The sequence below is a fragment of the Neopsephotus bourkii genome, unplaced genomic scaffold (genome assembly GCF_033783945.1).
Source record: "Neopsephotus bourkii isolate Nb327-2 ecotype Australia unplaced genomic scaffold, CSIRO-AGI_Nbou_v1 NB_716, whole genome shotgun sequence".
Classification (NCBI taxonomy): Eukaryota; Metazoa; Chordata; class Aves; order Psittaciformes; family Psittacidae; genus Neopsephotus; species Neopsephotus bourkii.
This window is the reverse complement of record NW_026901215.1, coordinates 1742765-1768510: the sequence shown is the minus strand read 5'-3', so window position 1 is coordinate 1768510 and position 25746 is coordinate 1742765. Positions and strand designations below refer to the sequence as shown.

General features: G+C 41.8%; 1 protein-coding gene across 21 annotated transcripts in view; it reads right to left on the bottom strand.

Moving 5' to 3' along the window:
- The window catches only part of ANKHD1 (ankyrin repeat and KH domain containing 1), a 102839-nt gene that overhangs the window by 73885 nt on the left and 3208 nt on the right, over nt 1-25746 (bottom strand). For all 21 annotated transcript variants that reach the window (XM_061354057.1, XM_061354040.1, XM_061354044.1 and 18 more), the window contains exon 2: nt 13613-13766. In XM_061354057.1, the coding sequence (XP_061210041.1) occupies nt 13613-13766 (154 nt within the window). The remainder of the gene's footprint in view (nt 1-13612; nt 13767-25746) is intronic.

The window sequence follows — 25746 nt, the reverse complement described above, 5'->3', positions numbered from 1 at the left end:
ACTCACTCACGAAATGCACTTTGACCTATATATCTTTACATGCAGTTAATATGGAAGCCTCATGAATTACTCCTACATCACAGTTACAGATGTACTTCATCAAAGTTCTTTTTCACCTGTCTAAATGCAGTTAAGCATCAGGGAGAGGTGTCTCCTCCTGCATTGCCTCCTGCTTTCAAGCAGCAGCTACAGTTAGGACAAAAGCAATAACACAGTCAAACAAGTCTGCCAGTTCTGTCACAGTCATCATTTAAACAGAAATTCAGTGGCTGAACTACTTTAAACAAAGCAAACTAAAGCTCAGGGGAGAATATGAGGGGGCTTGTAGTTAACACAAAGCCTAAAGAATTCTGTTCAAGTCCAAGAAAGCATTCATATTTCCTCTAGCAGAGAGGCAAAAATTTAAGACAATTATGAAACGAGCAGACATTAATGCTAGATTGGTTTGGAGTGCTCACCCCTTCTCTATTTTGTTTGTTTGGTTTTGAAGTGTTTTTTTAAGACGTAAGCCTTGGTCCAAAACCAATTGAGTGCACTCCCCCCACCCATTAAATGCTACAACCGGTCACTGTAAAAAGCTGCTTGGTATGCATCTTACACATATGAACCTCCAGACTGAAGCTCTAACTCTCTACCTACCACTGACAGTGAAGCTTCAACTGATGTGTTGAAGTTCATCTCCTCTCTTATGCCACAGCATCCCTGTGCTCAGCTGGCACAGTCAGGAGGCAACAAGATGGAGAGGTAAGATAGGAAGCAGGGAGAAAGGAGCATCTTCTTCACCCCTCAGATTTTGTTCTGGAAAAAGAAGTTCAGTTTCTTCAAGACCAGACCTCCTCAATGTGCACAGATTGCCACCCAGAGAGGTGGTGGATGCACCATCCTTGGAGACATTCAAGGCCAGGCTGGGCAACCTATCTAGTTGAAGATATCCCTGCTTATTGCAGGGGGGTTGGACTAGATGACCTTTTATGTCCCCTTCCAACCCAAACTGTTCTATGATTCTGTGAATATTCCTACATAAGAGGCTCATTCAAACTGTGTTTTGGCTTGCAGAACATATCAAATGCAAGAATAGACATTTACATTTGGACTTGGAGGAGGAGAAAGTATCCCTTCCACCCCGGCAACAAGGCCTTGTTTCTAACATGGTTTTGACTCTAAAAAAAAAGTAAATATGATTTTGCATTTGAGAGGTACATTCAAAATGCAACGCTAACTTTAATCTAAACTATAAAGGACAAGGATGGGATTAAGCACTAGTTTAGAAACACCTGCTTTCCTCTGGATGTGAATTTGTGTTGGTGCTTCTCTAGGATTAAACAGGAGGTACTGTGTATCACACTTAAATACGATCTTATCACTTCACTTGTGAATTTTTTTGAATGACTAAGGGATTTTTAGGCTCTTTTTAAGCCTTAACATAGACAAAACCCAGTGACAGACATCTAGAAAGGGCTGCCATGGCACCAAAACCGCAGCACGTTAGTTGGGTGCCTATTGTCTTTTCCACTGCCAGCCTTCTCTTCCCTACCTCCTCCTGCAACATCTTTTCCAGGGCTGCAGCACCAGCAAATATTCAAGTACATTTATGCACTTAAAATAAATGCTCTTCTAGTTGCATCACGTTTGCCAGTGTCAGTGTGATGAGCTCAGGGCTCCAGCTCCCATTGTCTGCCTGGCTTTGTTCAGCTTTTCAACGGCCACAGCTCAGATGGCAGACTCAGCACATCCCTAGAGCTGGGCTGTCACCTGCTCACACCCTGCCAAATGAAGCGTGAGGACACGGGCACATGCCAGCACGGAGCTGGGCCATGGTGACAGCCAACAGTGAACAGACATGCAGGAAGTGGGACCATCTACTGAGTGGCCAGCAGGAATCAAAGGGGTTATGGATGGCAGCTCCTATACCTCAAGGAAACATCCAGGCTAGAGACAGAGAAAAACCATCACATTGCTTCTGGTTATTCATACAAAGTGGTACTAAAACCCCAAGTAAGTCCTAGGAAATTGATTTTATTTGTGACTGTGGTGCTTCTGGTGTTTACCCTACAACTACAGAGGCAGCAACTGTGCAAACAACCCAGAAAGAGATATCAAAACCTCTGTAAGGGAAGCTTCAAAGTAAACTCGGTACTTCATACCATCAAATACAGAACCATTTACAAGGTTTGTTTTTTTTTCTTCCTGTTATTTTACAGAAAAACACCATGGCCAGCAGCAGGCAATGGATCTTTAATTCCTGGTTTTATCTTTCATGCCTTATCTAATATTTTTTCATTCCAGGCGTGACAGTTGCCTGCCACCAAGAATCTGAAAGATACACTTCTGAAAGACTTGAGACTGACTGAAACATGGCAAAGAAGAACATGAAACGATGCCATCACTGTGGGAGGGTAAGGAGCAAAGACAAACCTCATCTACCCCTAAGAAACACCAAGATAGGATCCACACACACAACAGAGATGTGGGGAGAACTCAAACGACCTTGGAATGCTGTTTACAGGCGAACATCCCACTTGAGCTCTCTTCTCTAAATTTCTAGCATTCAGTGGGAAGCAGAGTTCACATGGGCTGTGACTGGTATCCTGAATCAGAAAATGGCTCTGGCTCAGTACAGTGTTCTGTAACTACTGAGGAAAACAACTCAAAATACTTCTATGTTTTCAAGCAAAGAACCAAGAGTGAACCTTGAGAGCCAGTGACACCAGTGACTTCATCCAGAAGCACAGTTTCAGCCCCAGGTTTACCAATCCTGTATATAGGGCAAAGTAAATCAAAATACTCCAGAAGCATGGCACTTCCTCAGAAAATAAAAAAGATCACCACCCTAATGTGAATAGCACAGGCCAGGGTATAAATTCACATTTTAAGCTGTTTAAAAAAACCTCTGCTCTTCCTAAGATCCACAGCCTTTCAAATGTCCTGTCATTACATACATGCTGCATAACACATCCTGAAAGGAAGGTCTACAGGAATGCCACGGCAGATGTACAAAAATCAGGATGCTGCAGCCTTAGAAGGAAAATAAGGAAATTTATTTTACTTTACCAAACTTGAAGGAAGAACACTCCCATCTACTGTTAATGTATTAGAGCAAACCACCCCTCTACAAGAACAGTGCAGGGGCCTCACATCACCTCACAGCTTTTCGTTCCTTGTGGCATCTCCCTAAGGTCCAAAAACCAAAAGGAAAGAGGACACAGGTACATCAAGAGAAGTCCAGGTCTCTGAAGCTCTTCTTCAGATGGAGAAGGTCACATAATCCAACGTGTGGCACCACAGATCACCATGCTTACTGAGCTGCTTTGGAGTACAATGCAAAGAGAAACTGTAACAAGCATTAATCCAACAGACAGCTTATGGAGGGAGTTACTTCAGACAGCAGTATGGAAGAGTCCAGCCATTTCGGATTTCACTGTACCAAACATCTTCCATTATTTCCCTCCAGGTCTTTGCTCTTATTTGCATTAAAGACTAAAATAAAATAAAGCTGTTCTACCTATGATTCTATCTCTATACTTTAGAAAGATTAGGCACTTGGGTGTACTTATTATAAGAGGAGGTCAATAGACAAAAATCACAGCCATGTTGCAAGTTTCTCCTCTTTTCATTATTAGGTCTTCCTACATGCTCCTTTCCCTCTCCAGACTTCCAAAACATGCTGGTGGCTTGGTTTTCTGGCAATATGAGGCAAAGCCAACTGGAAGTCTGGACAGGTTGGTTAGAATCGATCTCCTTCCCAGGCTCACTGTGGCCTTCCTCTGTTACTCAAAAGCCATGTCATTCTTTGAAACCAAAGATAGAATTTCAGCCTTCATAACAATTCTACCTGAAGCAGGTTTCTTTTAAAGGGCATATCCAAACAGGAGTGTCAGCAAATATATATATAGATACGTGTATCTACACACACAGGAACAATCAACTGCACACACAGAGGAACAGTTTATTTAGGTAACAGTTCTTCAGAAAAATACTGGTTGATATGAAGTCAAATTCAACTTGTAACCCAAAGGCAAAAGGCAGACACCAAACTGAGATATATAAACAAAAGCACAGCTTGCAGGACAGATGAAATAACACTCCTACTCTCCATGCATCAATAGAGCTCAACTTGAGTATCATGACTAATTTGGGGCAACAAGCTAAGAAGAACAGAGCTTGCATATGGACTCTAGAGGAGAACAAGAGCAGCTGAAAGTCTAACTAATAACAGTTAAGGGCAGAGATATTTTATGTTATTTAGCCTGTTTAAAAGAGAGGGGAACTGAGGAACGTACCAATCTATAAATCAGTTGTAAAGGATGGCTGCACTGAAACCGGGAACACTGACCATGGGCATGATGCATAAAACCAGCAGCCAGAGTAACTCCACTAAACCAACACCAATTGCTTAGCTATGGCTTTAATCCATCCCTTGTTAAGCGCTTCCAAAGCAACTTAGTACCCCCTTCACCCCCACGTTAGGTGTTTCAGCACTTCACACCAAGGACTGATACTCCATCCCAATGACTGCAGTTGGCTGGGCATGCTGTGGAGCTTCCAGCACTGGAGAGGGTTTGCCTAACCACTTCTAAAAGCCACCCATCAGGAACGGCACAAGCACAGCTGCATTTGCCTGGGGAGAAGGAAGAGGAGAAGATAAGAACTAGATCTACTGAGATGTCGCTCAGCCTTCTTTTTCCAAGAAGTTTTAGGCAGCTGTACAGAACTGGAGGAAAAGGCTAAATGACAAGTTAGTAATTGCTATTTTAGAGCTAATGCTTTGTTACACAAGGAAAATTACATTACATTAATGTTACATTACACAGCTGCCTCTTGTACCCACAGCAAGGATTTTCTTGATGGATACAATGAGGATAAACTTGTACAATGCAAAAAATTTTCTTTGCATTTCCATGTTGAGCCCTCAAGGATTTAAATACTTTGTATTCACAAAGAATCTAAACTCCATTGTTGTGCACGATGCTTGGTTTAAATCACAAGATTTAAGTTCTCAGCTTTCAAAATAAGGTCTTTAGGCAGAAAATAATTTCTAGCAGGCAATTAAAGCATTCATGGCCCACTGCAAAATGAGCCACTTGCTCCCATCAGTAGAATCCAAGATGAGTGGCAGTATCATTTTTCATTAATCTGGTGAAAACTAGGTTGACTTCCTAGAAACTAGCAGGATTGGATAATTTACACTATATATATATATATATATATATATACACACACACACACACCCATATTATCATTTGTTTTCCTAGAAACTTGTTTATTGTAATTACTCCCTAACTATACAATAGTAATGGTTTGTCAAATATGAGTTACCAATTGAAAAAGGCAACAGGTTCATTCATTACCCCATATACCGTGAGCTATCACTCAGTACAATTTGTTGTTTCTGACACTTAAAAAAAGTAAAACAAAAACCACCAACAAAATATTTCATGCCATTATAAAACTGATAGAAGAACAATATATTGCAGGTCTGCCAACAAGAGCTCAGTTAATTCCTCTCACGTGTCCCAAGACACTCGTCACAGCCAACAAACCAGACACTGAGCAACCCTTCTATAAAACTGGTAGCCCTGCTTCTAACATAATAACATTACATCTCCCAGTACACTTCCAGTCTGCCCCAGGAGGGGTGGCTGCACATTCACACTGCCAACCTGACTTACCAGTCTGTCTAGTTGGAGCCAAGTGGCTGGCACTAGCTATTGCCACCACACTACCATTGAGTTACAGAACATCAAAACCACCCTGAAATCTATGTGGGGAGATTCGGATCCCATCTTCTGCACACTATGAATCATCCACTTAATCCTCAAACTCTGATCTGAGCACTTTTAAACTCTGGTTTTAGCATTATGTACTAAAGAATCTACATGATGGACAGGTGCAGAAAACAAAAAAGCAAACCAAGTGTGTGTAATTGAGGGGGTTTAATAAACTATTAATAGAGTCTTCTTGCAGGAGACACAATCAAGAGACAGGCTTTCCTCTCTCCTTCCTTATTCTCCTGATGCACTCAGGGAAAAGAGTTACATTTTGATGAACTCAATCCTGCAGGTGCAGTAACTGCTTCCTTTCACAAGGGTAACATCCAAGCTCCCCTCTTACACAGGCACTGCAAAGAAAGAATCGGATCAGCAGCCATCTGTTTAGAAAGCATGCCATGAATGAAACAGACACAGAAAAAATACTATACCACACTCAATGAGATACATTCTGTGGCAAGACATTTGGGTCAGCAGCAGTATTTCCCAGATACAAGTTTTAAACACTATGTGGTTTGCACTACTGTTCTATTTTTCTGTACCTGGTTAACATCACAGACACACACAACCAGCTTACCTGAGACAGTGCTGTGCAAGAGCTTCATTTACCAACCCTACACAAATCTCAAGACAACCAAACCTAAAGCTTGCTTCAGTGTACTGCCAACAAGAGTCTCACCAGCTGCCTCACTCAGCCCCCTGTACCTGCACAGGGTACCAGCTCCCCATGCCACAGGGCTGCACAGCCAGATCTAGGCCAACAACCACAAAGACCACTGACAGCTTATGCACCCCACTGCAAGCTCTGAACACGGTTATTTGCACTTCGATGGATGATGGAAACATACATGTAAGGGTGGTGAGGCACAGGTTATCCAGAGAAGCTGTGGCTGCCCCATCAATGCCAGTGTTCAAGGAGGCTTGGAGCAACCTGGTCTAGTGGAAGGCATCCCTGACCATGGCAGGGGGTCAGAACTACATGAGCTTTGAGGTTGTTTCAACCCAAACTAGTCTGGGATTCTACTCCGTGAAAAAGAGTGGGATCTTCCCTTGGCACAGGCTGAATTACAGCTCAATTCAGGCACCATGTAGGACTGTCAATAAAGCAACTTCCTTCCTCTTCCCAAACTCTCCCTACTTCTTTGGCTGAAGCTACTCCAAGCACTACTACAAGCAGCGCTGAAAACAATACTGAATGGAAAGAAGTTTTAACCAGGAATCTCCCCATACTGGAACAGGAGAGCAAAGGGGATTTTTATCTTGCAGAAGAATCCAACTTGCATTAAAAAAAAAAAAATCACACAAGAAAACAAAAACAAATGACAGAAGTAAACAAAAAAATTGAGTTAATGCAAAAAACATATCCAGATCTTTGAAAAAATCATGTTAAAAGAAGAACTGAAAGTTGTTTATGATATGGTCATGAAGCACTGGCTGATTCACTATGATTACTTCCAATATCTATATAGACAGATACATATAAATATGCAGCAGCTTAAGAGACTTGAGGAGTGCCCTGGCCAAATTTAATACACAAACCCCCCAACGTTTTGACTTGTCTCTTCCCACTCCCCATCCCTACTGAAGAAAAGTTAAAAATCTCAGAATCATCTCTGCCCAAGAATTCCAGGAGCAGCTCCTGTGAGGTAACAGAGCTGTCTGACACCTAAAGAATCAATTTAAGTGTTACAACAACGAAACTGTTCTTCGCAGCAAACTCCAACTGAAAAAGAGCCAAAAAATATGAAGCTGGGACATTTAACACACTTTCAAAGTATGGAAGTTAATTTGACTGAGAATGGGATTAGACTGAACTTTTTCTAATCTAAAAGCCTACTAGATTAGAAAAAAAATACTTAAATCATGCAAAACCTCAGAGAAATACAAGATTAATAATTCAATTACATGCACAAAATTCAAACAATTTTATCCAACTTACTCAAAAGCACAACACATCTGTGTGTTTCACATACCATATATTCCTTCCCACTCTGAATCTTTAAATGGCAAAGAAAGAAAATAAGCAAGTTACTGTAATGTGCCAGTGTTTCAAAAGGCCAAAGCTTCTCAGTTAACCAGAAATGATTTTAGTTCAGCTTTGATCACTAAAGAAGCACCAGAATAAACCTTATTCAAGCTTTCTTAATGAGAACAGTTTCTCTACTCATTCCCTATACTGTATCCATGTAACACCAAATATTTCACATCAGATCAAACTGAAAAACCTTTCTGGATTTAAAAATTAAAGATGTTGGACTAAGGTTAAGGTTTTTGCCATGTTGAAGATGGCTAAACATACTTCGAATTTGATACTGCTACATCTTTACAATAAAGTTCTATTTTTGTTCCAATGCCAGCAATTCTCTCAGATTTGTCCTCAGGAAAGACCCTCTTTTTTTTTTTTATTCAGGAACACTGATACAGATCTAGAAGAATGTGTGTTATATTCCACCAGCACAATTTGAAATCTGCAGCCATCAAATTGACAAACATGACCCTTCTGTTTTCCGCAGCCTTCAACTTCTACAGTTGGAAGCAGAGCTCAGATAATCCTTCACAGGTTACATTTCTAATGGACTAGATGCCTACATCCATTTAAATCACAAGTAAGTTACTCATCAGACCTAAGAAAGGAAACACTACATCCATATGAATCTTATTGATCACAAAGTACATGATCAAAGTGTCACTGACACTTGCCAAGGAGTCTCTCAATGCACAGTGAAAGCAAGCTGTTCATCTTCTGTCCTTTTTAGTCCACAGCTCACTCCCTGTATTGCTGGATTACAGGTCTACCTTGTCACATTCAAGCCCCCTCGTTGGGAAAACAAATGTAATCTATTTTAACCAAACAACCTCTTGCTGTTACTGAATAATGAATGGGTCTGGTCACATCATGTACAAAAAAACAGAAGTAGGTTTGATCAACAGCTGGGCAAGAGAGTAAATACAGATAGACATACACACACAGGAAAGCATTCAGTTTTACAACTGCAGAATCTCACTCTCTCCTTTCAGTGTACCCTGAAACAGGCAGATTTTATCTGGCCCATTCATATTTTGACCTGTGTTCTGTATTTCTACTAAGCAGGTGATTGCTTCCACTTTTTGCCTTCCCCGGTTCCAGAATACTCAACCTCTTTCCCTCCCATTTCATCCCAACAGCTTTCCAAAGCACAGTAAAATGCTCTTATGCCTGAATTACGTACTGAAATCCAACAGGGATTAACAAAAACTGACTAAAACTAGAGTTCTCTTTTACCATTTACACTGCATTTAATCCCCTGAAGTTTCAAATACACCAAACAATTTACGTGAGGGTCTCTGGTCACCTTTAATCCTGTATTTCAACAGAAAAGAAGGATGTGTGTAACACTGCTCCCTGTCTGAACACAACAATGGACTACTCACCTCTGTTTCACTAAGCAAACCCTCAGCTGAATATGGTTCCTCTCCAAACTAGCCTGATTCTCCTCACAAGCCTCTTTATAAACCACAGTAGGACTCCTGAAGTACTCTCTGCTAAGAAAACTCCTCCCTGTGTAAATGCTCAACAGTAATGCCAAGTGCTCCGACACTAGACCAAGTGTTTCTTCCCACTTTCTTCTGCATCTGTTTTTTGATGCCTCACTGCCAAAGTCCTGCAACACTCAGATTGAGAAGGAACACACAGGACACAGACACCTGAGCTATTTCCTCAGGTTAAAAAAAAAAAAAAAGAAAAAAAAAAAAGAAAAAAAAAAGAAAAAAGGCAGTTCAGTAGCATTCTGTCATTTCCCAGAAAACTCAGCAAACTCATGCTGGAACACTACAAACTGGGTATGGTACCCGCTTCATATTACAACTTCATATGGAATTCTGTGGTTTGGGTGCAGAAACACCAAACAGGCATAAGAGATTTTTATTTGGCCATCTTTCTCTATCCTCTTTAAGAAACAACCTGTACCTGAGACAGAGAACTGCATTACAGAAGCAAGGAATTTTCCCTTCCTGTTGCTTATAAAAGATAGGAACAGAAAATGGAACAGATTTCACCTGTCAAGCTTCCCAAGTCTTTGGAGGCAAGTTTGCCCTTTTAAGAACAGATGTTGAAAGACCTAAGGAGAAACCTGCCAAGAATAGCAAGAGCTCTGAATGTTACAACCACCCATTCACTGCAGTAAAGAGCTTTCCTGTCATCAAGTGAGTCCAGAGGAGGCCACAGAGATGCTGCAAGGGCTGGAGCAGCTCTGATTTGGAGATAGGCTGAGAGACTTGGGCTGGTTCAGCCTGGAGAAGAAAAAGCTCCTTAAGGGGAGACCTTAGAGCAGCTCCCAGTGCCTAAAGGGCTAACAAGAAACCTTTAGAGAGGCTTTTGACAATGGCCTGTAGGGACAAGACAAGGGGAATGGCTTGAACCTGCCATAGGGGAGATTGAGATGAGCTCTTAGGCAGAAGCTCTTCCCTGGGAGGGTGCTGAGGTGCTGGCACAGGGTGCCCAGAGAAGCTGTGGCTGCCCCATCCCTGGCAGTGTTCAAGGCCAGGTTGGACAGGGCTTGGAGCAGCCTGCTCTAGTGGAAGGTGTCCCTGCCCATGGCAAGGGGCTGGAACTGGATGAGCCTTAAGGTCCCTTCCAACCCAAAACATTTTGTGATTCTGTGATCCTCCAACAGTCAACTACTGTCTCTAAGAAGAGAATTTAATATGCAATTTTACTGAGGAGCCATGGAAGAATCAGGATTCTTCAGAGATGGCTTATTATTTTAAGATATTAACAGCACCCTAATTAACAGGGGAATTGAATGTGTGTAGTGCAGAACATTTATTCCCTGTCAGAATACTAAGGATTTAATTAAATCTCCCAACAGTATGGTTCTCTTTCCAAAGGTCATTTTACCTTTAAATCCCTTCTTTGCTACATGGAGTCAAACTAAAGGAAGATATTCAAAAGACTTGGTTTGCTTAGGATAGGTTCCCAAAGAATAGGATTCAACTGTTTTATTTCATCCTCAATTTCTGAAGACAAAACCAACTCCTATTTATGATGCTCACAGAACAGTGAAGCCTCTCAGTCTTCAGAAAGTAAAACTATTTTTTCTTGTGAAATAATACAATCACTGATAGTTGTTTAAAGATGACTGCTCATTAATAAAGTGCCTGTGCTTTGCCTAAACACACTACAGAAGGAAGTATCATTGTCCAAACTAAAGCTAACCAGCCAGGCTTTCAGTGGACCTAGTAAATGTAGGGAATATGCAACCCGTTTGTGGGCACACATGTATGTACATAGGTGTGTACTTGCTGCTATGTTACAGTGGGCAAGGCACAACCCTCTTGCTAGATATTCTACTTAAGGCCCTTACCCTCAGCATCCAAACCCACAAAATATCATAAGCCCTCCTGGAAACAGAATAAACAAGCTAAACTGCAAAAAAAATATCCAGCACTCTTCTGATGGGTAAATGTAATGCATAGAAACATTTTTAAGCTATTCAACTGAACTCTGGCCTCCACACTTGCATATGCAGGCCTAAGCAACTATCAAGACAGCTACAGAAAAACAAAAACTCCCACAAATCTGAAAGCCTGCGATGGCTGAAAACCACTTATGCATAAGTAATCTGAAGAACAACATCCCACCTGGCTGCAGTTGGTAGAGCTTACCTTCCAGAATTAATAAACAGCATGGCCGTGTGAGAGCTGAGCATTAAAGGATTCATGGAGAATGAGCAAAACTAGTTTTGCAAGTCATATTCATTAAGATCCTCATGACACAGCCACGAACCCCGTATGTGAGAAACCATGAGAAATCTGAGACACTAAAAGCAAGACTGATTTTGCTCTAGGTTGCTAGAGAGGGGATCATCACAATGAAGGCCAAACTCCCCTGGAAACCACATCAGACAAGGCAGTAGCAGAAATACTTGTTTGAGCAATAGCTCTGCCATCTACTTTTGCAACCTATCCCTAATACTAGGAACTAAAATGGGACTAAAATAACTGGAGTGCAAAACAATACAAAGTTCCAACATGAGGCCACTATGTTGCCACGATGGAAACCCAGAAGCCCACTTAACACTGGAAACAGTATTTTCAGTCAAACCTGCCAGAGAAACACAGGGAAGATACAACACCTCCCAAAACCATTTTTTCTTTTGCAATCACTTTCCGATTATGACTTTTCTTAATAAATTAACAGATTCTCAGTGTCTTTTTTAGCTAAGCCTCTTGGTATTTTTCGTGTTCAAATTCCCAGTGGGGAAGAAAAGTACTGCTTAACTCTTAAGACTTTTTCAAGACTATTTTCAATCTTTCAGTCTCACACATTCATCAAGCGGCATTCATTTTGTCCAGTCTTTTTAGAGAGGAAGATGGAACCCCCAAATAAAAGCAACTTCTTTGTGTTTATTTGCTTTTCTTTCCAGATTCCTTCTGTTCTGCCCATTTTCTATATCCCTACTCCAAGCACTCGGGGAATCAAAGCATGGAAACCCCAGACTAAAAACAAATCATTTAATCCTGGGGACAAGGGGCCATCTACTGCTTCAAGTCTACAGAAAACATTCTCACAGGCATCACAGGCAGCAATTCGTTAAATACCATGAAATCATTTTGAACACTGCAACCCCTCAATGTAAGCATGTCTAGAGTCTGCCCTCATAACACCAACTACCAGACATCTCCTGTGACCATTTATCAAGCTAACCATAGGTTTCAGGACACACCAGTCATCAGGTACATGAGTCAAACTGATTTTCATTTTTTAAAATGCTTAAAAAGAGATCATAGCATAGCACCATTTAGATTGGAAAAGACCTTTAAGATCATCAACTCCAACTGTTAACCTGGCACATATTATAAGGATCAAATTATTCACACTCTTAGTGTCTGGAGCATACCACATATTGTCTCTATTCCCTGCAAAGCAAAGTTTGGTCCCCCATGAGTTACATCGAGTTAGAATCATTTTAAGGGACCACCTTTCACTAGGGCTCCTGAATCATTCTGCTGACAAAAGCTGTGCTATGTTCTAAGTTGCAGAGGTTTTTCAAATTCAAAATACAAAGAGAGACAATCTCACAGCCCCTTGCATCTTCCTTCCTCAGGATGAAACTCTCGTTTAAGACTTTACACTAAACACCTGCAAATAAACACTATTTCATCTAGCTCCTGTGTGCTCAAAGCTTAAATCTGAAAACTCCAGTTTCAGCACGTTTCTACTTGTCTGAGTATGTACCCATCATGATTAAATAGGATTTGTTTCAAAACAGGGTTCTCGCATCTTTTTGTCCTTGGAATTCTGAAACTAACAATTTTCAAATTCATCATGAATACCCAAGTCACAAACCTTAGCAAGACTTGAATTAGTCAAGCTTTCACTACAGAACTAATACTTACCTGGTTCATCTAGTTAGTTCTAAAACATGAATATTAAGTATGTATTTTCCAGTCATATCCCAGAACTACAGGACGGAAAAATATTTTTGTGAAAGTTAAACCAGAGAAACAAGTATTTCACCTGCAAACTTCTGGAGCAATGAATCAATAATTATACTGACCAAAGCAGTAGAGAAAAAAAAAGTACTTTTAGCAAGTCTAATTCCTTCCATTCTCTCCCCTTTAATCTTCGCTCTGGTAACATGTACAATCTTATCTGGTAAATGAAATACCATTTAATTAAGTTTTCTAACTTTATATGTACAGGAAGAGTAGACGAAGCAACCCTTAACACCTGTACGAACTGAGCTTGTTTCCCGTGGTCACGGAAAATGGCCAGACTTGTGCATATGCCACTAGGGTCAAATGTACACACTGCAGATCTGTTACCAAGTCGTGTTCAGGAGGAAACTACACAAAGGAAGTACCTGCTGCCTCCAGTAAGGCTTCTAGTCTTGCTTGTGTTTCTGGATCTACAGTTCTCAAGTCCGCCCCTTCTGCAGCGCTCGACAAGAATAACTCCGATGTGGTTTTAAGTACTGGGTTATCAAGATCTTCTTGGTCCAAAATAAAGGATTCAACCTGTTTGCCAAGATTAAAAGAGAAGAAAAAAATAAATTACCATCTGAAAGTTTCATGCTAAATTTAAAATGTTAGATAAAATATAGAAATACTTGAACTGTACTATCAGAATCACAGTTTAACTGCACAAGTCATAGGACACCACTGTAAAAAATGTATGGTCAATTCACTGAAAAGAGAGTTGAAAACACAAAGGAAATAGCTCTTCATGAAATACAGTTTACTGTAAATATTACAATTAACAAGGTCTTAGACCACAGCAATGGCAACTCAGATTAAATATTCAATAAGTGTAATGCATGTTTGGACACTTAAACGACCAAAACAAGACTGCTGCAGAGCTTGCAGCATCTTTGTCACCAGAAGTCTACCTACCTTGTTATTCAAAAAAGCCATCAGAGATGACTTCTGTATAGCTGAACCTATGTGAGAGCCAGAGGGGGACTGAATGGTTTTCCCAGATACCCTTTAGTTCTATTTTTTAAGTAATTACATCTAATGTAGAACAAGGAGTTTGTTCTGAGTAGAAGCACCAGAGTTGACTAAAATTCTGTTCCCAAGCTGGGATTCAGCATTATCTCAATCACTGTGTTTTAGACAAGAACACATATGTAGAACAATTAAGCGAACAGGTATTCCAACTAAGCAGCAATAATGCTGTCCCACCAGTGGCCCATATGATCTCCAAATACACGCTCATGGAATTACACAACATCACACTCTAGTTCTATGACAGCTTGTCAGAGTAAACAAGGAAGATAACTGACTCATTCTCTAATGAGAGCAGAGCTACATTTCAGAATTTGTCCCAAGTTCAGACATCCTTTCCCGTGTTTTCAGTAGTATTTCAAGATAAAGCCACTATTTCATAATTAGACATTACCTGTTCAACACTCAGTGCCTTAAATAAGCCACAGAAACAAGACGCTCTGTATGCAGCCACAGCTATCCCTTCCCACTTCATGCCCCAGCCTCATCTTCCTCTCTCTGTTCTCCCCTACTACTTCCACCATCTTTTTCACACCAGCATTAAATTCTCATCATATTCAGCCCTACCACGCAACACCCCAAAACACCTCAAGAAAGGGACAATTTATACTTTAAGTGTAAAAAACCCAACAAATCAAATCAGACCATCTGCAAACTCACTGGGGGAAAAATGGTAACAAGAGGCTGGAGAGCTACACAGAGCACTGACATGCAAGAGCAACTTAGGGTCATTTCTTCCCCTTTTCGCCATGGAATTGTTCTGCAGCGTCTTCCCCCTGTCTCCAAGCCAATTCCTCAGTGCCCAGCGAGATGCACTGCTGCCATAAGAATACAAAGGATATCAGTGAGAAAGAGGGGCTTGGAGAGCTGACAGGTATTACATCCTGAGGGCCAAGGCACAAATATTAAAGCTAAGACAGCAGGCTCTGAGAATTGAACATTAAACAAGCAGAAAATTAGTGACCTAAACCAGTGATATAGATTTTTACTACAAACATAGAGAAGCTATTTACAGCTCACAGCAAAATGTGCCCATAAAGAAAGATTCACCTCTGCAGAACTCAAATTCCAGGTTACGTCACTCTAAGCAGCTTAAGGACTTCCTGCTGCAAAACTGACCTCTGGAAAAATTCACCCTTACCCACAGAAGCACTTCTCCCCAGGACTACACAGGGCACTTTGCCTCACCAATATGCTAGAAATATTATCATAGAATCCCAGACTGGTTTATGTTGGAAAGGACCTTAAGGCTCATCCAGTTCCAACCCCTGCCACGTGCAGGGACACCTTCCACTAGATCAGGTTGTTCCAAACCCCTGTCCCCAACCTGGCCTTGAACACTGCCAGGGATGGGGCAGCCACAGCTTCTCTGGGCACCCTCGCGTGCCAGTGTGCCAGCGTGTGCCAGCGCCTCAGCACCCTCACAGGGATAGAGCTTCTGCCTAAGAGACCATCTCAATCTCCCCTGTTGCAGGTTAAAGCCATTCCCCTTGTACTGTCCCTACAGGCCATTGTCAAAGCCCCTCTCCAGGTTTCTTGTCAGCCCTTCAGACACTGGAGCTGTTCTAAGGTCTCCCCTTCAGGAGCCTCCTTTTCTCCAGGCTGAACAAGCCCAGCTCTCTCAGCCTGTTTCCAGAGCAGAACTGCTCCAGCCCCCTTCTTCATGGCCCTCCCTCCTATTATCCCTGTTGTGACAGTGTTTGTGTTGTCTGGTGACCGGCAGAAAATCCCACTGTGCGCATAAGGGACTATTCATAACATATAACTTAGAAACACATACAAGACATTCTATTACATGCTAATGGACTTTTTTTGGTCTTTTCCAATGACATCACTAAATTTAACAGCAGTCCTTCCTTCCGAAGACAGGTTAAAATGGCACCTACCCTGAAACAACTGTGATATGAACAGGAAATACAGCAGAAGTGTCCCAGGAGGCTCTTGGCAAGCCTTACCTCCCAGCCTCAGGAACAGCTAGGCTACACCCAGGCCAAGGCAAGCACATCAAGCCTGGCATCAGGCTTCAGAGGCTGAGCCACTGCAACCTTTAAAACTTCATCTTTTCGACAACTGGGTAAAGATATGGACCATTTTCTCCCCAACCGCTGCCACCCTGAAGCTCACTCATATATTTACAGGACATTACCTGCACCAATTCACCTCCTGAACCTGAAGCAGTGTTAATTCACCACTCACAAATACTCTATTAACTTGCAAGGAATTCCTCTCTCTCCTCCCAACAGGAAGCACATTTTGCTTAGAGGAACCTCTAAAGAAGTCTGTCTCTAATACTGATTATGCAAACACGATACACAGCTTTCACTTAGGGTACAAGCTGGGTAGTATCACTGCAGTCTGTTCTTCTCACCACTCTTTTCACCTCTCACTGCCCTTCAGCTCTTCTTCAGGTTTAGTACAGTACCTCCAGAGATCTCACACATGTAAAGTCTCACAGAAAAACCTGCTTCATATACAGTATTTTCATCGTAGTTTTACATCACAGCAAGAAAAGGCAGCTACTTTCATTACTTCTACACTTGAGCATCAATTTTTAGGTTTTGAGTTTTAGTAAGAGTTTAATAACATAACCACAATAAAATAGAACTTGAGTGTGAAAATACCAAAAATCCATATGCAGCATGTGAAAATAGCTGTACTATTGCCAGTCTGCCAGGACGAGTTGCAATGTGGTTTCAAGTCAGACCATCTGACATTGCTGTAAATCCATGCACTTGCTCACACACTAAGGCAAGGCTAGAGAGGATGAACAGCTGGATACCTTATCAATAGCAGAGTAAGAAATAAGCTGAACAACCAGATGTCATGTCTCTTGTGAATGCAATTACTATGATCACATCATAATAACTAAACCCCCCCATATTTAAAGAAATCAAACTACCCAAAGTGTATCAAAGAAATTCTACTTTTGAAACGAAAAATAAACTTCATTAAAAACAAATACCAAACAAAACCCCAAGCAGATTTCATGTTGGCATTCCTGGAAGACTTACTCATGTGGCAAAATTTAGGCCCTGCTCTATCCTAATCAGATCTGCAGCAAAGTGATAGAGTAACCAGGCACTGTGCTATTTTTGGATTAGTTTGCGAGCTGCTTTGGGCAGTTAATAAGCATCTCACTTGGTAAGGCTCCTTAGGAAGATGTATATTCAAAACATTTTTCAACCTGCCAAAACAACTTCAAGTAGGAACAATCAGACCCCAAAGAAGCTGCTAAGCTGCATGGGACCCGAGGACAGGGTGCTGGACATCAGTGTCTTCCCTGCATTGCTGTGTTTCGCACCCATCCACAGCAACCATAGACCTTCCCTGAAGTCCTGCCAAGGACTGCAGCAGCCTCGCAGCTCTGCAGATCCAGTTACACCACTGGTCCTTCCTCCGTAGCAGCTATATTCGCAGCTATTTGAAGTCAGCTACAGCAGTATTTATGGGTTAATGCCATGACTGAGTTTACCTCAGGTCAGGGGTACATAAAGGCGACTTTGCAAGCACTGACTTCAAAACTAATACCAGCAATTCCTGCAAGATGGGTAACAACATACAGAGTTAGAAGCAAAGCCCTTTTCCCAGCATGGCTCAGACCTGCTCACCACCAGCCTGGTACTAACCCAGCCTACAGACAAGTACTTCCTGCAGTAGCCCTACCAGCACCATTTCCGACTGCTCCTCCTACCCAGGCAGGGAAGGGCAGCAGCAAACACAACTTCTTCTACCTTTCCCTTCCATTTGTGCTAAAGTAGTACTTCTGGGAAGACTATCTTTGCACAAAGTGTGGTTAAGAAACAAAAGCTGCTGTTAAATCATATCCTTGAACTTGCATTTTTCAGACACCCCCTGAGCTATCAACCCTTTTCTGTGTATCTACGCTCCTCACTCTATAAATACTGAGCACCTGAGCACTTAACTGGGACCCCTAAACTCCTATTTCTTATGCAAATAAATGACTACCTGATTGTGTGTTAGGTAACCCTTCCTAATTATCGCTGTAAAAACTCAATTTGGACATATGTCTAAATACATCTGAATATATGCAGAGGGACCTTGGCTTCCCTGAAGCTAATATAGGCCTGTAGGCCAGGCTGAAAGTTCATGCCTATGAAGCTGAAATAGATCATCTATATTTAAACTATTTTCATTCCATAATTAACAAGATGTGGTCCTACTGCAGCATTGCACACTAGGAAGATATTGTGGTTTTGTCTGATAAACCCAACCTCTGACTCTTTATGTTATCATGTCCTTTATTACACTGAATGCCAATACCTGATTAATACTTGTAATCCTGCTCTAAGAGTTTTGAGGAATACTGATACCCCAAGGCCAGGCTGCTGCTTGGAGCTGGTTTGGGGCTTGAAGCAACTTGCTCTAGGGGATGGTGCCCCTGCCTGTGGCAGGAGGTGGAATCATATGAGCTTTAAGGTCCCTTCCAACCCAAACCAGTCTGATTTTGTGATTCTATGACAGGACATCACATACCATAACACTAAATGAAAACTGAAAATGAGTTTGTTTCAAGTTTGACCTCAAGCCCCTTTAAATTCCACATATAAAGAATGCCTGCCTCAAAAGTACTAAAAATAATTATTCCAAAGAGAAATTAAAATGAAGCCCTTTGTCACTGACATGGCACTTGTAGGAACTTGCTGTGACACGTGCATCACTACACCCTGGTGTAGACTCACACTAGCAAAAGGCCTGGCTTTGTTTTACCTTAAGATGTGCTTTTCAATGCTGCCCTCCCCATGCCAGTCAAACAATTTTCCAACTACCTAAGGTATCTTCCTGACATTACTATTTCAGTTTCAAGAGATGGCCTAAAGGAATAGGAAAGCACACACCCAAACACGGGTATTTTCACCTGATTTAACCCATCAGAAAGGGATAAAATTCAGGCAGTAGGGAGGCAGGCACAAATAACTTTCTACCACTTTACTGAATTTTATGGACTTAATAAAGAGGTCTGACAAGCTGGAACATTGTTCTTCTGCGAATAGCAAGCCATCAGATCAACTCAGGTCCCTGCAAGGCTAGAAGCCTAAGTGCCCCCCACATTTAACAGAAGCTGCTATTACCTGCACACTGCCTTTGCTTAGCAGCCTACAAGAGTTTTGTAGGCAGGAAATTAGATTGGGTGGGTGGCAGAGAGGAGGGGTGTAGATCTGGTTAGCTTCAATTACAATAGGAAGTTGACTAACATGAGGCAAGATGACCTGAAAGACAGCCTTTATTCCAATATGTATTAAGCAATTATCAGATCATGAAACAAGCAACTATAGGATCTGGGCTGCAACAAGTTCATGTCAAAACAGGTTCATTTTGCAAACCCTGCTATAGACGCAACATAAAGAAAGATGGACACAACTTTATGCTTCGTAACTGGAGACAACTGCCTCACACACACACACCTGACATTCACATACAAACCTGTGCTCTGTGCTCTTGATGTATTAGCACTCACTCAAACTGACCTCAGCACTAACTTCAGCTCACTAAAATGATGGGTGAGAATGAGCAAGGGGCAAACCAACATTCATAGGGCAGCTCCTCTCTGCTCAGTCTAGCCCCGTCGATGGATCTGGAGCCTGGCACCACAAGTCACTACTCCATGCCCAAAATGAGAGCTAGTATTTGAAACATGCAGATAAAATAATAAACCAAAATTCATGTTGTATGGGACTGCTCTTCCAAGCCAGAGACTGTTGATCCTGGGCTTTCAGTTTTCTTGTGTTAATAACTGAACACAAAAGCAGGCTTTCATGACCATCTGTCAAATGGTTCACATGAATTTAACCACTTACCTAATTTCTCTCTTCAGCACTCAACTGACACTAGATATCCTTATGCCAATTTAAGTAGCTCTGAATACTACAAATTACACCTTATCACATGCCTCTGGACAGAGCTGTCTGATACATGACTCTTCCATCTCCAATTCATTTTTATGTTGCACAATGATAAGCCTAAGACAGAACTGAACTCCCAGTTAGCCCTCAAAAAACCTCAGCCACACAAAACACAGGTTGAGTCCTCTTGGCACAATAGGCTGGCAACATGAAAAAGTTTCTCTGTATAGCAGAAAAGAAAGATTACTCATTTCAGTCCCTGCTAGCAAAGAAAAAAACACCAAACCCAAACCCAACCTGTTAGAAGCCAGCCTGCAGCCATCACGCATTCAATGCCTGATACACACAAATAATTATGACTAAGTTTTCCTGATGTTCAAGAGAATCTTCTGCATCCACGAGCTTCCATTTAGAGACCTGGAACTGACAATTGAAGTATATTCAAAATTCACATGAATTCCAGTAAATCAAGTACCTGTTCTTCACATGCGCAATCTTCACGCTGACAAAAACCATTGAACGAGACCAGTAAACCTTCCTAAAATAAGCATCACTTACATTAAGCGCTCAATTTCATGTATTCTATCTCAGTCCACTCTAAATCATGTTTCCAATGCTCCATCTTCACATTGGTTTTAAAATTCCCTACTGCAAAAATAGCCCCTCTTCCCTCACCTAAACCAAGAAACAGGAGGTGTTCCTCAACATTCTTATCTACTAGAACATACAACAGGCTTGTCGTGTTAATGTAGCCAGGGCTTTCAGGCTGGGATCCTTGCTCAAGTATTAAATCCCAGTCATTACACCAAAGAGAAGACAATTTCAAAACCAGAACATGAACAAATGCATTTGTTTGCAGATGTAAAAGCTCATACCCATCCAAGACTCCCTTTTTACAAGGAGGTCCATGGAAAAGATGAGAGGACACGGGCACAAGTTACTCCTGGGGAGATTTTAAATGAACAATAGAGGAAAAATTTTCACTGAGAACCACCAGCCATTGGAATCATCACCCCAGGCAAGGGATGGATTCCCCAGCATGGGACACTTCTAAGGTGCCTGGCATCTAGACTGGGTCATGTGTTGTCTAGAAAGGGTGGACCAGATGATCCTTGAGGTCCCTTTATATATTTTATTTATATAAGGTATCGAGTTTGCCCTCACAAATCCTAAATGGTATGTATCCACTCCACAGACTCCCTTTTCCCCTGGCTACCCTGTCACATTGTGGATGAACACATGCTCCCAACAAGCAGTGCTCTGAAGCTACCATGATGGATGAGCATGGCTTGAAATCAGCCTCCTCTTTTCCCTTGGCTTGAAGTAGGACTGATTCACTACCTACCCACCACGTGACACCATTCGTTTTATTCATGATTTCAGAAAGGGAAGAGTTCAACAAGGTTAGGGATTTTCCTAGAATAAATTCTTAGTTAATTAGTAATCTCTATGTTTTACTGAAGGCAAGTAAGAGTAACTTATGGACCTAGCTGAAACTTAACGCCCAGGAAATGTTAAAAATACCAGAGAGGTGCTTTTCAGTTGTTCATCAGCCACTAAACATCCATCTCTTTATGTGATAAATAGGAAACAGTTTTCCTGCAGGACAGATACACAGCCAGGTGGCTCCCAAAACCTCCCCTGGTCATAGGAGCCAGCCACACGTGTTCACCCTCACCACCAGCATCCTGACAAATACAACATAGTAACTCAACCATGAGCAACCCTTCTGGGTCTAGGACACTTCTTTCAAAGTCTAGGATGCTCCACAAGAGCTAAAGATGAAAAGAAGTTTGAGAAGAATCTGCAAGATTCAGTTAAAGCAGAGGGGGAGGAGAAATACAGAAACTTGCTATTAATAGGGTATACCAAGAGTTTAGAGCTTAGACAAGCACGTAACCCTAACTAAATGAACTCTTGTATCCAAATATTAATTCACTTGTACCCCTTTTCCTTCTTATTCAGAGGAAGCATGGATTTAAAACACAGACTACAATACAAGGCTGCTACAAAAAAAAAATTATAACTTGAAAAGTAAACTAATTTAAAAGTTTATCACAGAACTCCAAGTCATATGAGGAATCAACGAGAAAGTTTCTATAAGATAATCCCTGGAGCCAAGCACTTGGCTCACAAAAAAATCCCAAACTTACAAGGGCACTTGAACAAATCACGGATTTTTGAAGTTTTGCTCACAGTATAGAATCACAGAATAGTTAGGGTTGGAAAGGAGCTTAAGATCATCTAGTTCCAACCCCTCTGCCATGAGCAGGGACACCTCACACTAAACCATGTCACCCAAGGCTCTGTCCAACGTGGCCTTGAACACTGCCAGGGATGGAGCATTCACAACCTCCCTGGGCAACCCATTCCAGTGCCTCACCACCCTTACAGTAAAAAACTTCTTGCTTATATCCAATCTAAACTTCCCCTGTTTAAGTTCTAACCCATTACCCCTTGTCCTGTCGCTGCAGTCTCTAATGAAGAGTCCCTCTCCAGCACCCTTGCAGGCCCCCTTCAGATACTAGAAGGCTGCTATGAGGTCTCCACGCAGCCTTCTCTTCTCCAGGCTGAACAGCCCCAACTTTCTCAGCCTATCTTCATACAGGAGGTGCTCCAGTCCCCTGATCATCCTTGTGGCCTCCTCTGGACTTGTTCCAACGGTTCCATGTCTTTTTTATGTTGAGGACACCAGAACTGCACACAATCCTTCAAGTGAGATCTCACAAGAGCAGAATAGAGGGGCAGGATCACCTCCTTCGACCTGCTGGTCACACTCCTTTTGATGCAGTATCCTGTGATACTGTCAGCAAAAGGACTTCAGGTGGTGTTTGCATGGTACAAGGGCTGCTAGTAGGAGCTAAGGTATCCACAGAAGAATAAAAGCACCCTATCGAAGACTGAAGCTTCAGAGATCAAGTTAAACACTAAGACCTGCACGCAGTCCTCACACAAGATGCACAAGTTATTTTTCTTGCTTCATTAAGTTTTAAGTGAAAAACAAACCTAAGAAAGGTCCTTTTTTTTACATATAAATCAGACTTGCCTCTGTTTTAAGTCCAAGAATCACTTTTACCCTGAACAGCTTGATACTTCTAAGGAATCTTCATGCATGTTACAAGAACTCAAATGACCACTAAGATCAAAGCTATGCAGCCTCCTTATCTGTAGGGTCTAAACCCCAGGTTTGAACTCCTCCAACAAGCAACCAACTCAGTAATGTCGCTGCTCCCAACTTTAAAGGGCAGGCCGCATGTGCAGAAGAAAAGGATTCCCTTTACATTGCCCTTCTCTCCACACTCACCCGTCATCAGAGTGAACATCACAAGGATGGTCTGAGCTCTAAACACAGCACCATCCAGCTGTCCTTACAGCTGTATGGCAGGATCCTCTGACACAAGGAGAGCATCCCATTGTCAAGCCCAGAGGGGAGCAGCTGGGTAGCCCCAATTTGAACCAGAACACAAGGACTCGTGGCTTACCAGCTGTAGCCTGTCCTTGCCTTAATGCTCAAATGAACCCTTCTTCCCCACCCCAGACTGTAACTATTTGACTGGTGAAACCTATGTGCAAATTTGTAACTCAATATAGATGTTCCGCTAAATTTGGTGGATGTCTCCTTACCAAGGGGCAGCACCACATATTTATATAATTACACAGTAGCATTTCACATCTTTACTTTCTACACCTATCATTAGAAAACGGTTGCTGACATTTATTTTAGGTCATGTACTCAACTGGGTCAAGCTGCATTAAAGGGAAACTAGAGTTCTGTAAAAAACTTTGGAAATCAGTTAATTTTAAAGGGTTATTGAATATTAAGTGCTACCCACAGCCAGACAGATTGTTTCTGGCTACCCGAGGCCAGACTTCCAAAGTTACTGAGGTATCTACCAATATTTTTCCAGGAATTAGATGCCAAGTCAGGCTGGGAATGAACAAACACCCTACTACTAATTAGCTTTCTGAAGCCTTCAGCATCACATCTCAATACCTTTGGATCCATTAACCCTCCATGTATTCTAATCAGTGAATAATTCTTCAAGAGAATTTTCCAGTTTGTTCCATCTCTTAATCCTTGCACTACTTTGAAAGAGCTGCTCAAAGGAAGAAAAACATTAACTGCTAAACTGAATCTTACAATTTTTTCAGAGATAAGGCTTTTCTGCCTAATATTATCTACCTGAATTTACATCAGCTTTCTGAATTACTATTCCTTATGGTCAAGAGAATGCTGCCATTTATATTAATTCAAATGCAATACAGAAAAATTGAAATGTATAAGGATTAATCTAAGAAGTCAAAGCTATAGCATGTATGTCATTTAAGAAGCAGCACCATGTTCAGCAGGTTCACATAGCAACGACTTTAACAGACTACACTGCCAATTTAAAACAACTACCTCAGTATTTACTCTGAATTCAAAACCCAGTTTAAAAATTAAGAGAACTCAGATTTGGGGGGGGTGGAGGGGGTGGAAGACTAAGCCCCAAACAAAATCTCCTAGTACTGAAACTGGAGTACATGCCACTCAACTATTAATTCTACTCATCACAGGAGGTAGGTTATGTCTAATTCTTAATTATGCTTTATGTAAATATCCCCAGAGGCTTATGCAATAGGTACAGGCTTAAGTAAGGCAAGCTGGTGGAGGCAGGCAGCCTGCTCTGGAGAGGGGAGCTGAGAGCTGAGCTGACTCCATAGCCAAGAGGTGGGTGAGCTCCAGTTGCCATTGAAGTCCTCCAAAACCCTGAATCACAGAACACAAGCAACTTGCTGCATTGATAAGCTCACCACCAAAAGCCACTTATGGAACTGAGCTCCAAGCTCCTCTGGTACATCTGCCAGCACAGCTGGCTTCTCCTACTTGATTTACAAAAGATCAGCAAACCACACAATCCTGTGAGCACTAACACTGCCATATTTATCACCTGCTTCAAGTCTCTATTTGTACAGCCCAGTTGTCTGCCACAATGGTTTTTGATAAGAACCTCTGTGCTTTGTGGCCAGAAGCTCTCAACCACCAAGGACCCGATGGACCTCATCTACACACACTATTAATCACCACCCTGCCAGCACACCTTCACCTTGACCTACAGGCTTCACAACTAGCATGGAGGAGGTTGTTTAATGCTCATGCCTATGGCGCTACTTTAAGTGCCATCAAAATTCACAAGGAGCAGTAGTAATACACTTAAAATTACACCAAGATCTCACTCTAAATAAGTTGCAGGTAGTGTCCAAACCCTGATCAAGCTTAGAAGGTGACTATCTACACTGAGGTCAAAACCACCTCATCTCTCAGACTGCAACCTCTGGCAAAAGCTTCTTCAAATGCCCTCTGTTTCACACAAAGAGCACAAAGCCTCTTGGCCTCATCCCTCCATGCCCAAAGGCATGCTTCAGCTTGCAATTGTCTCTATTTGCATGTGATAATTTTAACTGGTAATTCTAGAAAATATTCTGTACAGCTGCATTTAAATTCTACCTTACAGATCTGACACAACTCATTTATATGGGACCCACTTCAGTCCCTGCATTCCCAGCCACTGCCTGGTGACTCCCGTAAGTGGGCACTCAGCTCAGAAACCAGCAAGCTTTCAGTTCTCTCCCAGTTCTGCAAGGCAGAA